Source organism: Centruroides sculpturatus, unplaced genomic scaffold (assembly GCF_000671375.1).
Source record: "Centruroides sculpturatus isolate CEXI.00-Female unplaced genomic scaffold, Cexi_2.0 scaffold316, whole genome shotgun sequence".
NCBI lineage: Eukaryota > Metazoa > Arthropoda > Arachnida > Scorpiones > Buthidae > Centruroides > Centruroides sculpturatus.
In genome coordinates this window covers 594,094-609,088 of record NW_019384641.1, presented here as the reverse complement: position 1 = coordinate 609,088, position 14,995 = coordinate 594,094, and the positions used below count along the sequence as shown (strand labels likewise).

The window sequence follows — 14,995 nt, the reverse complement described above, 5'->3', positions numbered from 1 at the left end:
GACATCACATACAACTACTGTGACGTTTTTGAATAATTTTTAATAATCAGAAAAAATTATAATGCAAAATATAATTTTAATTATTTGAAATGGAAATATATTATTTTATATAAATGTTTAATTGTGATTAAATAAGAAAAATAAATAATAAATAAATCCGAAATATTTTGTCACAAAGAAACTCCGTTTTGTAGATGGCGCAATACATTCTCGATCAGCTGATGGAAGTTGAGCGTGGGAAACAAATGGGATAAAAAATTTAATTGTTTAATTCGTTTCATGAATCGAAATTGCATAATGGCAAGAACCAATAGTGGGCATATAATCGAACACAAACTAGAAAACAAATTGGAAGATCAAATGAAAGCTCTTTATCCAGCTGTAAACGAAGTAGAGACTCCCTTACCCAGAGGTTGGTGTACAAGAGAAAGAAGTACCCCTTTAAGTTTCACAAAAGAGAATAAAAGAGTGGAATACAAAGGTAAATGCATTTTACTTAATAAATACTTCACGTATATTTTTATTATTACAAAAAATGTTGATAAATACATTAAATTTATGGATATTTGATTTTTTGAATGATTTTTCTTCACGGAATTTCACCTGCTGCGATGTATTATTATTATTATAGTATTGAATATCAAAACAACGTCATTGAGAAATTATATAATTTAATATAAATTGAAAAAGTTAGTTGTTCACTTTATTTGTAATATGCTTTTATTTTACTGTAAATTCATATTTGAACGTATTTTTTTTAAACCAACATTACATATTCCATTACATTCGAATTTCCGAACGTAACATAATTCTCTTTCATCGTTTTTAGAATTGGGCTATTGAACATTTATTAAAATTCATAATTGAAGTCCCAGGATAGGTTAAAAAGTCCAAAATTACTTACGTTTTGTATGTGTAATTCACATATTACACGTTCCTTTTGTTTAAAATATAAGACAAACATAAATGTGTATATTGTAAAATTTCTTATGTTTATTCTTATTCATTTGTTTTATAATCATATATTTATTAGCAAATGTTGAAATTTATAATTTTTTTTCTATATTTTAGTAAATCCAGATTTAGATTTTTCTTTCTGCAATAACTTTAATTTATGAACATTAATGGTTTATTTTTATTTTGCAAAAAAATGTTTGAAAATTTTTTTTATATGTATATTATGATGTATGTTTTAATTAGGAAAAGTTTTTTTTTAGAATGAACTACAGTATTTTAATGTATGAAAAGAATTATTTAAATATACCAAGTTCAAAGTTTCATTTTAAATAGTAAAACAAGCTATGGTATTATAAATCAAATAATGTGTAAGGCTATTTCTAATGATTCGAAAATACGTTTGTATAACTACCATTGAGAGATGTTTTGTTATAATAAATATTTTAAATTATTTTTTTATTATAGGACTATTATAATAATTATTGCTGTAAAAATGTTTTTAATTGCTTATCTAATGAAGGAAATCCATTGATAACTTTTTTTTTTAGCAACTAATTAATGTAAAATCTCGATAATTAAAGAGTTAAATTTCTAAGAAACTATATTAAAATTTAATTAAATTTTATATTGAATATTTTAGAATTTTTTATTCATTTCATGTATATTTTTCTAAATTAATTACTGTATACTGTATTTAAATCATTATTGTTAGTATAAAAGTTAAATTGTAGGTAACAAATTTAATAACATTTGAATGAATTTTGTTTATTTTTATTTTATTTGTTTTGTATTAAAAGTTCAGAAAATTATTCTGTATTTATTTAACATTTGTTAACTGGTAATTATACTTTTATGATTTAATAATAACTAAATAAAACAAATAGATAAAATACTTGAGTACTATATTTTAGTCTTCTATACTTACACATTTGAAATTTTCTTAGGTGACAGTTAAATCATTATCAAATATGATAGCTTAAATGTGCAATTGATTTTTAAATGGTGACAGTTTAAACTGTCACCACTTGATTTTTTAAACAAAATTCTGTATAAATTTGTTTTTATAAAGTCTTGTAACTTCAGTGAAAAATTATCAGCTGACAGCAGCATATGATACAATAGTATCATTTTGAGAAATAAAAATATCTAATTTTATAAATGATTTAATTCATTTATAAATAATTTTATTATTGATTTATTATTAATTTTCATAATAGGTTGTAGAAAAACACATTTAAATTTTTATTATTAAAACATTTATATTGATTACTGTCTCTCCTTTTCAACATTTATAGGTCTAAGTATTGTATTAATTTTAAAGTAATGTTTTAAAAGTAGATTAAACTTTTTTTAATTTTAATTAAAATTTGATATTCAATATCTCTTATCATATTTCATTGATATGATTTAATTTTTGATCTTAACAATTCTAACTATTATTAACACATTTAATATTTTGATTTTACCCTTATGTACTTTTTATTTATTAAAATTTTTATTATATAATAATTGAGAAATTATAAGTGAAAAAATAATTTTAAGCAAATACATATTATTCAGTGAGATACTTTTTTTCCCTTTATTGCAAACCAAGGACTTAATGTTTGTTCTTTTATTGAATTCTTTGCATTTCTTCCATTTGGATCAACAATATGTAATATGGGTTTTTATCAATTGCTTCTCAGTTGCTCTATTTGTTGTTTACCATTCTATGACATTGTCTACTGTTTCTTTTGAAGTATAAGAAGCCATAAATCGCAGGTCATTCATAGCAGTGACCTGTGGTTTGTGATTGCTTATACTTTGATGAAACAATTTTTTCTGACATTACAGGTTTTCAAAGTAAAAATTTTTTAAATTTATGTAATTATTCAAACATTATGGAAATATTTTAAAAGCTATGGTAAAAATAATAGACAAATNAAACAATTTTCTGGGCGATATAGTAAAACATTATATTAAGAATAATTGGATATTTTATTCGTTATATCGTACAATAATTAAACAAATAACATTATACTAGTCACTAGTCTATTCAATGCAGTACGAATTTGGCGTTAGCCTTTGCCTGCGGCATCGGAATTTTGAAGTGAAGGGGGCGATACTACGTTGAAGGGGGCGACTATTCGTAAGAGGTTGAGAAACACTGGTCTAACTGCTTACCTTTTAGACTAAATATATTTTATTTGATCATTTCATAATTAGTTCAGTTGTAGCCTAAATAATTCTGATTGTAGATGTTAACTAATGTTCAATTTTCAATGATATTTTATTTTTATATGTAATGGTGTCTAGACAAATAATCACAAAATATCTCAGGCTCTAGATAACAGCCAATACAGTAATTTTAAATTATGCTGCACATGATATATCCGAAAGCTTGTTGAATGATGTAGAACATTGTAGAATCTTTTTCTGCATTTGATTTTCTTTTTCTTTCAAAGTGGCAATGAAAAAAGGTGCTTTTAAACGTAACTCTTAGGTTTAAAAGCAATTTTTTTTTTTTTTTTTTTTACAATTTTACACATTAAATAAAATATTAGGTAAAAAGTTTATCATACTCATTTTGCAAATGAAGGAATTTCAAAATGTAATATATTGTGTTATCCAACATTTTAAGAGTGGATTACCATTGCAGAGTGAAAAGGAGTCTGGTAAAAAAGTGAAAATTCTAACAAAACAGCCAAGTTGGAAGAATTGAAGATGACTTTTGAAGGTTTCAATTTGACTTTAGCCCTGGAACTGAAAATTTCATGTACTTTGTTCCATGAGGCTTTGAATACAAAAACACATTAATAAATATTGAAAGAAGCAGGTAATTCCAGACAGAATGCACATCCAAAGATTACTGGCAAAGATGAAGTGCAGGAGGTTACTTTAAAAGTTCTCTGAAAAGTTCTTCATTTTGGATGATGAATCTTACTTCACTCTCTTGCACTTGACAATTAATGGTGATGAATTTTAAACCAATGATATCTCCTCTACACCTGACAATGTAAAGTTTTCCAAGAAAAAGAAATTTAAGGGTAATATTTTGATTTGGGTAACAGGACTTAAAGGATTGAGTGAAGCCTTAATAAAAAAATTAAGTTTTGCTATTAATCTATGTGACAGCACCTGATCCCACACATTCAAAATAGTGATTCTCAAGCAGAATGTCTTCTGATCAGACCAAGCAGGTTTTCACCAGGCCAAAACTGTACTGAATTACCTGCAACAACAAAACATCACCTTCATCTAAAAGGAGGACAACCCAGAAATTAGGCAAATTGAGGATTTTTGGGTAATTCTCAAGGTAGCCATATAAAAAAAAAAAAAGTGAAAGGCAAGAAACAACAGTGATTCAATTGCATGAAGTACTGTCTGGAAAGTCTTATACAGAAACTTGCATTATACTCCACATTTGACAATGAACACTTGTTATGAAAATAAAAAATAATGTATAGCTTTTCATCACCTTTCAAATTACCGTTTAGTTCATAGTTTTCTTTTTCCCAAGGTAAAAACTGTCAGATAAAATTCTGCAGATTTTTTTCTGGATATCAGTTATTGTGCTTTTATATCGACATTTTTATTAATATTATTTGTAAGATTTTGTTGATTAATGTGACTATTTATATTAAATTTCTTATTAATTATGTCTCAATATTTCTATACTAAAGAGAAAATTATTTTTTTCAATAGGTGAGAGTTGGGAAGAAGTAAATGGATATGGAATTGCTGGAAAAAAGAAGAAATTTTTAAGTCATTATCTTTTACCTTCTGTTCCAAAAGTTCGTTCACACATTTCTATTAGTTTACCTGAAGATTTTAGACAAGTATCTTCAATCATTGATGTTGACATTGTACCTGAAACTTGTCGGCGGGTACGACTTGTGAAGCATGGATCTGACAAACCATTAGGATTTTATATTCGTGATGGGACTAGTGTAAGAGTTACTCCACATGGTTTAGAAAAAGTGCCAGGAATTTTTATTTCTCGCTTAGTACCAGGTGGACTAGCAGAAAGTACAGGTCTTCTTGCTGTTAATGATGAGGTGTTAGAAGTGAATGGAATTGAAGTGGTTGGTAAAACTTTAGATCAGGTTACGGATATGATGGTTGCCAATTCATCCAATCTTATAATTACAATTCGACCGGCTAATCAATGCAATTTTGCTTTTCCACGACGTGGATCATTCGGTCATTCTTCACAGATGTCTCACGGTTCTCAACAGTCCGCTCAATCTCTCCCGAGTGACGACGATCGGTATGATGAAGATGAAATTAGAGATCATACAGGAGCGGTATTTTCAGAAGTGGAAGGACAAAAAACTGAAGATAATACTATTGTAACACTTTAATATTGTCTTCCAATCAGCTGTAATTTGTAAGTGATATTTCCAAAATTTAAAAGACTCAAGTCCCTGAAAACAAGATCCAATGGCAGTATTTACTGTTTGAAATATTTTATTTCTAATATTTCATTAAGCAATATGATAGAAAAAAAAATGCTTGAATTTTTCAGGCAGCTGTTGATAATGAAATTAATAATGTTTTATGTATTATTTTTTTTTTGTGACTTAATTTTATTGTTTCAGCATTCCAACATTTTATTATGTAATTCTGATCAACATTTTAATGTATTTTATATAAATGTTTTATACTATATGCCGTCCATATTTGAACAATGTATTAATAAAATATTCCAAATGGGATTTTATTTTTACATACATTTTTGAGCAAATAAGTCATAATGATAAGAGATCTGGTTAGTGAAATTAGAATGATTACAAGCAGTACAAAGTTTTAATTATGAAAAGCACCCTCTTGGTTAGTAAATGCACTAAAAGGTACTTTTGAGATGTAATAATGGTTGTTTTTATTGCAATAATTTTTCTTCAAAGTAATTTTTCATAACATGGGTTGTATTACCAGGGTGATTTGAACTAAAATACCTCATTCCTTAAATTGTGTAGCTATTGGATAATTAAGGTGGCTGCTAAAGTTTTGATTGCCTATTTTATCTGAAAATGAATTTAATAATAAATTACTTAAATTTTGACCATATAATTTCTTCTTTATATGATTTAAATGTAAACAGATATAAATAAAATATTGTACTCATGTATTGTTCAAAAACAACAAATGTATATTTTTTAAAAATATTTGCACTTGATGTTCAATTTATATTGCAGCCAATTCATTCCAATGTATTTGTAAAAATGTGATTAATAATCCGGATTGTCTACCAAAAATGTATAAACTTCTATTTTGATATTAAAATCCTTATTAGAAACATGTGTTTTCTTTTATTATAATTCAATAATTTTGTAATTTATATTATTACTAAAAGAATATAACAGATGCACTGATACAAACAAGTAATTTATATTTTAATAAATAAATAAAGTATTTAGCAATTTAAAATTTTTGTTCGGAATTTTGAATATCCCTATTTTTATTATGTACTGTACAATATAAAAAATTTAAAAGGGGGAATATAGTGAAAGAATGCGTAATGTTACTGTGTTTCTCAAACAATTTCACGTAGAATTACCAAATTATAAGAATTTCCTTACTAAAAATATTGCAAAGAAGTACAGTATAGTATACATTATAAAGCAATGAAAAGATAATGAAATTTAGTAGATTTAGTTTACAGTGGTATTAAAACGCTCCAAACATTTTGACATGGAAGTTAAATGTATAATCTATAAAGATTTGAAACGATAGTCTAAAATTTGCCGATAACGGACAGTTTAAATATAGGATTAGTATTAAAACACCGTAACTATCGTCAGTTTTATATTCTTAATAGTGCATGAAAACAGGTTGCGTATTATACTGTCAATTGGGGCAAAGAGATGAGAAAATTTCCGGATAAATTTTTGTGAGGAATAAAATAAGTTTAATCGCTCCAAGTCGTACTATTTCCATTGAACAAGCGAAGAATTTAAAATTTCAGTTTAATTTAGAAAAATCATTCATTATAAAACACATTGAAAAAACAAAGGACAATGCCCGTTCTAATGTAGTGTACAGTGTACATACTGTGTTACATAAGGTAGTATAGGGGTTTAAAATGCACAATGTTTTTATGATAATTTATGATTAAATATGATATATTTTTCAGTAAGGTTTAGAAAAATATACGAAAAGAATTTTTAAACTATCAAACAATTATGACATCACATACAACTACTGTGACGTTTTTGAATAATTTTTAATAATCAGAAAAAATTATAATGCAAAATATAATTTTAATTATTTGAAATGGAAATATATTATTTTATATAAATGTTTAATTGTGATTAAATAAGAAAAATAAATAATAAATAAATCCGAAATATTTTGTCACAAAGAAACTCCGTTTTGTAGATGGCGCAATACATTCTCGATCAGCTGATGGAAGTTGAGCGTGGGAAACAAATGGGATAAAAAATTTAATTGTTTAATTCGTTTCATGAATCGAAATTGCATAATGGCAAGAACCAATAGTGGGCATATAATCGAACACAAACTAGAAAACAAATTGGAAGATCAAATGAAAGCTCTTTATCCAGCTGTAAACGAAGTAGAGACTCCCTTACCCAGAGGTTGGTGTACAAGAGAAAGAAGTACCCCTTTAAGTTTCACAAAAGAGAATAAAAGAGTGGAATACAAAGGTAAATGCATTTTACTTAATAAATACTTCACGTATATTTTTATTATTACAAAAAATGTTGATAAATACATTAAATTTATGGATATTTGATTTTTTGAATGATTTTTCTTCACGGAATTTCACCTGCTGCGATGTATTATTATTATTATAGTATTGAATATCAAAACAACGTCATTGAGAAATTATATAATTTAATATAAATTGAAAAAGTTAGTTGTTCACTTTATTTGTAATATGCTTTTATTTTACTGTAAATTCATATTTGAACGTATTTTTTTTAAACCAACATTACATATTCCATTACATTCGAATTTCCGAACGTAACATAATTCTCTTTCATCGTTTTTAGAATTGGGCTATTGAACATTTATTAAAATTCATAATTGAAGTCCCAGGATAGGTTAAAAAGTCCAAAATTACTTACGTTTTGTATGTGTAATTCACATATTACACGTTCCTTTTGTTTAAAATATAAGACAAACATAAATGTGTATATTGTAAAATTTCTTATGTTTATTCTTATTCATTTGTTTTATAATCATATATTTATTAGCAAATGTTGAAATTTATAATTTTTTTTCTATATTTTAGTAAATCCAGATTTAGATTTTTCTTTCTGCAATAACTTTAATTTATGAACATTAATGGTTTATTTTTATTTTGCAAAAAAATGTTTGAAAATTTTTTTTATATGTATATTATGATGTATGTTTTAATTAGGAAAAGTTTTTTTTTAGAATGAACTACAGTATTTTAATGTATGAAAAGAATTATTTAAATATACCAAGTTCAAAGTTTCATTTTAAATAGTAAAACAAGCTATGGTATTATAAATCAAATAATGTGTAAGGCTATTTCTAATGATTCGAAAATACGTTTGTATAACTACCATTGAGAGATGTTTTGTTATAATAAATATTTTAAATTATTTTTTTATTATAGGACTATTATAATAATTATTGCTGTAAAAATGTTTTTAATTGCTTATCTAATGAAGGAAATCCATTGATAACTTTTTTTTTTAGCAACTAATTAATGTAAAATCTCGATAATTAAAGAGTTAAATTTCTAAGAAACTATATTAAAATTTAATTAAATTTTATATTGAATATTTTAGAATTTTTTATTCATTTCATGTATATTTTTCTAAATTAATTACTGTATACTGTATTTAAATCATTATTGTTAGTATAAAAGTTAAATTGTAGGTAACAAATTTAATAACATTTGAATGAATTTTGTTTATTTTTATTTTATTTGTTTTGTATTAAAAGTTCAGAAAATTATTCTGTATTTATTTAACATTTGTTAACTGGTAATTATACTTTTATGATTTAATAATAACTAAATAAAACAAATAGATAAAATACTTGAGTACTATATTTTAGTCTTCTATACTTACACATTTGAAATTTTCTTAGGTGACAGTTAAATCATTATCAAATATGATAGCTTAAATGTGCAATTGATTTTTAAATGGTGACAGTTTAAACTGTCACCACTTGATTTTTTAAACAAAATTCTGTATAAATTTGTTTTTATAAAGTCTTGTAACTTCAGTGAAAAATTATCAGCTGACAGCAGCATATGATACAATAGTATCATTTTGAGAAATAAAAATATCTAATTTTATAAATGATTTAATTCATTTATAAATAATTTTATTATTGATTTATTATTAATTTTCATAATAGGTTGTAGAAAAACACATTTAAATTTTTATTATTAAAACATTTATATTGATTACTGTCTCTCCTTTTCAACATTTATAGGTCTAAGTATTGTATTAATTTTAAAGTAATGTTTTAAAAGTAGATTAAACTTTTTTTAATTTTAATTAAAATTTGATATTCAATATCTCTTATCATATTTCATTGATATGATTTAATTTTTGATCTTAACAATTCTAACTATTATTAACACATTTAATATTTTGATTTTACCCTTATGTACTTTTTATTTATTAAAATTTTTATTATATAATAATTGAGAAATTATAAGTGAAAAAATAATTTTAAGCAAATACATATTATTCAGTGAGATACTTTTTTTCCCTTTATTGCAAACCAAGGACTTAATGTTTGTTCTTTTATTGAATTCTTTGCATTTCTTCCATTTGGATCAACAATATGTAATATGGGTTTTTATCAATTGCTTCTCAGTTGCTCTATTTGTTGTTTACCATTCTATGACATTGTCTACTGTTTCTTTTGAAGTATAAGAAGCCATAAATCGCAGGTCATTCATAGCAGTGACCTGTGGTTTGTGATTGCTTATACTTTGATGAAACAATTTTTTCTGACATTACAGGTTTTCAAAGTAAAAATTTTTTAAATTTATGTAATTATTCAAACATTATGGAAATATTTTAAAAGCTATGGTAAAAATAATAGACAAATAAGAAAAAATGAAAACCATAAATGCTTTTCAGAAACACAAAGGAGTTTATGGAACAAATGTTTTTGGCTTATTTTATATACCAAAAACATTATTTTGTTCCATAAATTCTGTTTGGTGGAAAAGTGTGTGTGGTTTTCATTTTATTACAAGTTTTCTCTTCCAGTTTTGACTTTGGACTTTTAAAATAATTTCTGTATTAATACTAAATTTAATGCACTTTTGAAAAATACAATGAATGGTGATAAACTCTATTCATTATATCTTTACATTAAAGATAAAATAGAAATCTCTCAATTAAATATTTTTATTTCTGATAAGTTTTTTGCTCCTCATCTATAATTTTTTTTATATCAAAAGAAATAAAGGAATTGGTAATGTAGTGCTTAAAATATTTAAGATTATAACCATTATATAAATTGTTTAAATTTTACTGTAAAACAATACATTAATAATTTAATGCTAAAATTGATATTTGAAATTGATTTTTTTTAAATTAAAAATATTATGGATCATATTAAATAAACATTTTAAGTTTGATATCTAATTTTGTCATTGAGTAGTTGTTTTATTAACAATTCATAGTCCATTATCCTTGTGAATAATAATAAATTTAAATTGTTTGGCTGTAGAATTAGATGAATTAAATAGAAGCCTGGATTAACAAAGATCTCACTTTTAAGGAAAAAGAACATTATATTGGACATTGCATAGATGCATATTGTTGAAATGAAGGATACAGGTAGACCTCCTACAACGTGTTTTCGCTCCAACGCGGTTGGAAAAATGCGGAAATTTTCTTACAACGTGGTTTACGGTATTTAGAAACAAATTATCTTTCACATAACAGAAAAATCGCAACGGATCACGTAATACGCACTGCAGTTCGGTGTACAGAGCTAAATGTTCTCAAACAGCTGTTGTCCATGTTGACGTGTTATTCCCATGAAAGTTTTAGGAGAAGACTGGTTTCTAGACAGATGTGCATCAGTTACCATAAACACTCAAATATATTACTGAATTTTCGATAATTTATACTCTTTCAATAGGTGGGGACTGCAGAAGTGGTCCAAAATACAGTATAAACTTCTATTGGATGTAATTTTTAATAACATAGTGAAGGGAAGTTATTTTTTTTTGATTTTTACTGTCCACAAAACTGCTTGAAAAAATTTTAGACATAACAATGTTGAATGAGGATCGTTGTTAAAAAGGAAATTTCTCTCTTCAAACAAAGACAGAAATTTTGGATCAAATTAAAAATCGAGCAGATAGCTGATATTGGTAGGCATTTTAATTTAAATGAGTCAACTATTCAGTCGATTAAGCAATAGTAAGAAAAGATTAGGAATTCAGTTGCATCCGGATTATCTATTCTTGCGAAAAATGTTGCTTGTCCAAGAGCACCTATAATGAAAAATAAAAAAAAATGGAACAAGCACTAATATTATGGATAGAAGATATGAACAAGAAACGGTTGCCTTTAAATAAAAGTGCAGTTAAACACAAAGCCTTAAAAATATTTGATTATTTAAAACAAATAGGACAGTCGTCGGCTGATGAAACCAGTGTTAAATTCGTGGCTAGTAATGACTGGTTTGAAAAATTCAAAAAACACCAAGTTTTTCTTTTTTTAGAACCGAATCCCAGTTTTTGTATTAAGTTGGTGTCTCCTATAATGCGATTTCCCATAATGCGGTATTTTCAAGGAACGTATCTACGTGTTGTAGGAGGCTTACCTGTACTTCTTATCAAATAAATTTAAGCATACTTAAGATTCTGATGCAATTATCTATATATATATAAAAAAAACTATACTATTACATACAAATAAAAACCCAGCGAAGCGGGATCTTGCAGCTAGTTAACAAATAAAACAAGTAACTCACTTAATCAAAGAACAATTATGAGATATGTCTGTTTGTCCTTTTGGGTCTTTTAATAACTGGCTAGATCTAGCATCTAAAGTTAGGTCATATCTGCAGTAGAAGATTATTGTTTATGGTGATTGGACATAGCAAAAGTGAAAATATTTGTCTTTCTACATATTTTTTATTGTGTAAATTTGTCAGCCAATTTTTTAAAACAATACATACAATTTAAAAAAGAGATTGAGAGAATACTTCTAATCAATCTACATACTGTATAAAGTATCATATGGTGATCAGTCAGAAAATGACTCCCAAAGATTTTTACATTTTTGGACTTGGGACCTTGAAATGTTGAGAAATGCAAAAAAAAAACTTTGCAGTGTTTTTTTCTTTCTGTATGTATGTATGTATGTATGTATGTATGNATGAAAAAAGGTGCTTTTAAACGTAACTCTTAGGTTTAAAAGCAATTTTTTTTTTTTTTTTTTTTACAATTTTACACATTAAATAAAATATTAGGTAAAAAGTTTATCATACTCATTTTGCAAATGAAGGAATTTCAAAATGTAATATATTGTGTTATCCAACATTTTAAGAGTGGATTACCATTGCAGAGTGAAAAGGAGTCTGGTAAAAAAGTGAAAATTCTAACAAAACAGCCAAGTTGGAAGAATTGAAGATGACTTTTGAAGGTTTCAATTTGACTTTAGCCCTGGAACTGAAAATTTCATGTACTTTGTTCCATGAGGCTTTGAATACAAAAACACATTAATAAATATTGAAAGAAGCAGGTAATTCCAGACAGAATGCACATCCAAAGATTACTGGCAAAGATGAAGTGCAGGAGGTTACTTTAAAAGTTCTCTGAAAAGTTCTTCATTTTGGATGATGAATCTTACTTCACTCTCTTGCACTTGACAATTAATGGTGATGAATTTTAAACCAATGATATCTCCTCTACACCTGACAATGTAAAGTTTTCCAAGAAAAAGAAATTTAAGGGTAATATTTTGATTTGGGTAACAGGACTTAAAGGATTGAGTGAAGCCTTAATAAAAAAATTAAGTTTTGCTATTAATCTATGTGACAGCACCTGATCCCACACATTCAAAATAGTGATTCTCAAGCAGAATGTCTTCTGATCAGACCAAGCAGGTTTTCACCAGGCCAAAACTGTACTGAATTACCTGCAACAACAAAACATCACCTTCATCTAAAAGGAGGACAACCCAGAAATTAGGCAAATTGAGGATTTTTGGGTAATTCTCAAGGTAGCCATATAAAAAAAAAAAAAGTGAAAGGCAAGAAACAACAGTGATTCAATTGCATGAAGTACTGTCTGGAAAGTCTTATACAGAAACTTGCATTACACTCCACATTTGACAATGAACACTTGTTATGAAAATAAAAAATAATGTATAGCTTTTCATCACCTTTCAAATTACCGTTTAGTTCATAGTTTTCTTTTTCCCAAGGTAAAAACTGTCAGATAAAATTCTGCAGATTTTTTTCTGGATATCAGTTATTGTGCTTTTATATCGACATTTTTATTAATATTATTTGTAAGATTTTGTTGATTAATGTGACTATTTATATTAAATTTCTTATTAATTATGTCTCAATATTTCTATACTAAAGAGAAAATTATTTTTTTCAATAGGTGAGAGTTGGGAAGAAGTAAATGGATATGGAATTGCTGGAAAAAAGAAGAAATTTTTAAGTCATTATCTTTTACCTTCTGTTCCAAAAGTTCGTTCACACATTTCTATTAGTTTACCTGAAGATTTTAGACAAGTATCTTCAATCATTGATGTTGACATTGTACCTGAAACTTGTCGGCGGGTACGACTTGTGAAGCATGGATCTGACAAACCATTAGGATTTTATATTCGTGATGGGACTAGTGTAAGAGTTACTCCACATGGTTTAGAAAAAGTGCCAGGAATTTTTATTTCTCGCTTAGTACCAGGTGGACTAGCAGAAAGTACAGGTCTTCTTGCTGTTAATGATGAGGTGTTAGAAGTGAATGGAATTGAAGTGGTTGGTAAAACTTTAGATCAGGTTACGGATATGATGGTTGCCAATTCATCCAATCTTATAATTACAATTCGACCGGCTAATCAATGCAATTTTGCTTTTCCACGACGTGGATCATTCGGTCATTCTTCACAGATGTCTCACGGTTCTCAACAGTCCGCTCAATCTCTCCCGAGTGACGACGATCGGTATGATGAAGATGAAATTAGAGATCATACAGGAGCGGTATTTTCAGAAGTGGAAGGACAAAAAACTGAAGATAATACTATTGTAACACTTTAATATTGTCTTCCAATCAGCTGTAATTTGTAAGTGATATTTCCAAAATTTAAAAGACTCAAGTCCCTGAAAACAAGATCCAATGGCAGTATTTACTGTTTGAAATATTTTATTTCTAATATTTCATTAAGCAATATGATAGAAAAAAAAATGCTTGAATTTTTCAGGCAGCTGTTGATAATGAAATTAATAATGTTTTATGTATTATTTTTTTTTTGTGACTTAATTTTATTGTTTCAGCATTCCAACATTTTATTATGTAATTCTGATCAACATTTTAATGTATTTTATATAAATGTTTTATACTATATGCCGTCCATATTTGAACAATGTATTAATAAAATATTCCAAATGGGATTTTATTTTTACATACATTTTTGAGCAAATAAGTCATAATGATAAGAGATCTGGTTAGTGAAATTAGAATGATTACAAGCAGTACAAAGTTTTAATTATGAAAAGCACCCTCTTGGTTAGTAAATGCACTAAAAGGTACTTTTGAGATGTAATAATGGTTGTTTTTATTGCAATAATTTTTCTTCAAAGTAATTTTTCATAACATGGGTTGTATTACCAGGGTGATTTGAACTAAAATACCTCATTCCTTAAATTGNAAAAAAAACTTTGCAGTGTTTTTTTCTTTCTGTATGTATGTATGTATGTATGTATGTATGGATGGATGTTAGTGTATGTGGGAGGCATAATTAAAATTTCTAAAATTTTGTAGGTAGATTTGTATATTAGGGTGAGTATTGTTCAAAAACAACAAATGTATATTTTTTAAAAATATTTGCACTTGATGTTCAAT

The 14,995-nt window shown here is 26.4% G+C and overlaps 2 protein-coding genes across 2 annotated transcripts; both read left to right on the top strand.

Annotated features, from left to right (window-relative positions):
- The first annotated feature begins 297 nt into the window (after positions 1 to 297).
- Positions 298 to 6,215, top strand: LOC111626030 (partitioning defective 6 homolog beta-like). The gene is made up of 2 exons (XM_023369307.1): positions 298 to 481; positions 4,642 to 6,215. Exons 1-2 carry the CDS (start codon positions 298 to 300, stop codon positions 5,298 to 5,300), a joined length of 843 nt encoding a protein of 280 aa, XP_023225075.1. The 3' UTR covers positions 5,301 to 6,215.
- Positions 6,216 to 7,420: 1,205 nt separating this feature from the next.
- LOC111626029 (partitioning defective 6 homolog beta-like) lies at positions 7,421 to 14,791 on the top strand. Its single transcript, XM_023369306.1, has 2 exons — positions 7,421 to 7,604; positions 13,532 to 14,791. The coding sequence occupies exons 1-2, from the start codon at positions 7,421 to 7,423 to the stop codon at positions 14,188 to 14,190; spliced, it is 843 nt and encodes a 280-aa protein (XP_023225074.1). The 3' UTR covers positions 14,191 to 14,791.
- Positions 14,792 to 14,995: the final 204 nt, after the last annotated feature.

Bases quoted from the DNA above. Each gene is read 5' to 3' on its own strand.
- LOC111626029 (XM_023369306.1), top strand. From the start codon at position 7,421: ATGGCAAGAACCAATAGTGGGCATATAATCGAACACAAACTAGAAAAC. The intron at 7,605-13,531 runs GTAAATGCATTT...TTTTTTCAATAG, and splicing joins TAAAAGAGTGGAATACAAAG to GTGAGAGTTGGGAAGAAGTA.
- LOC111626030 (XM_023369307.1), top strand. From the start codon at position 298: ATGGCAAGAACCAATAGTGGGCATATAATCGAACACAAACTAGAAAAC. The intron at 482-4,641 runs GTAAATGCATTT...TTTTTTCAATAG, and splicing joins TAAAAGAGTGGAATACAAAG to GTGAGAGTTGGGAAGAAGTA.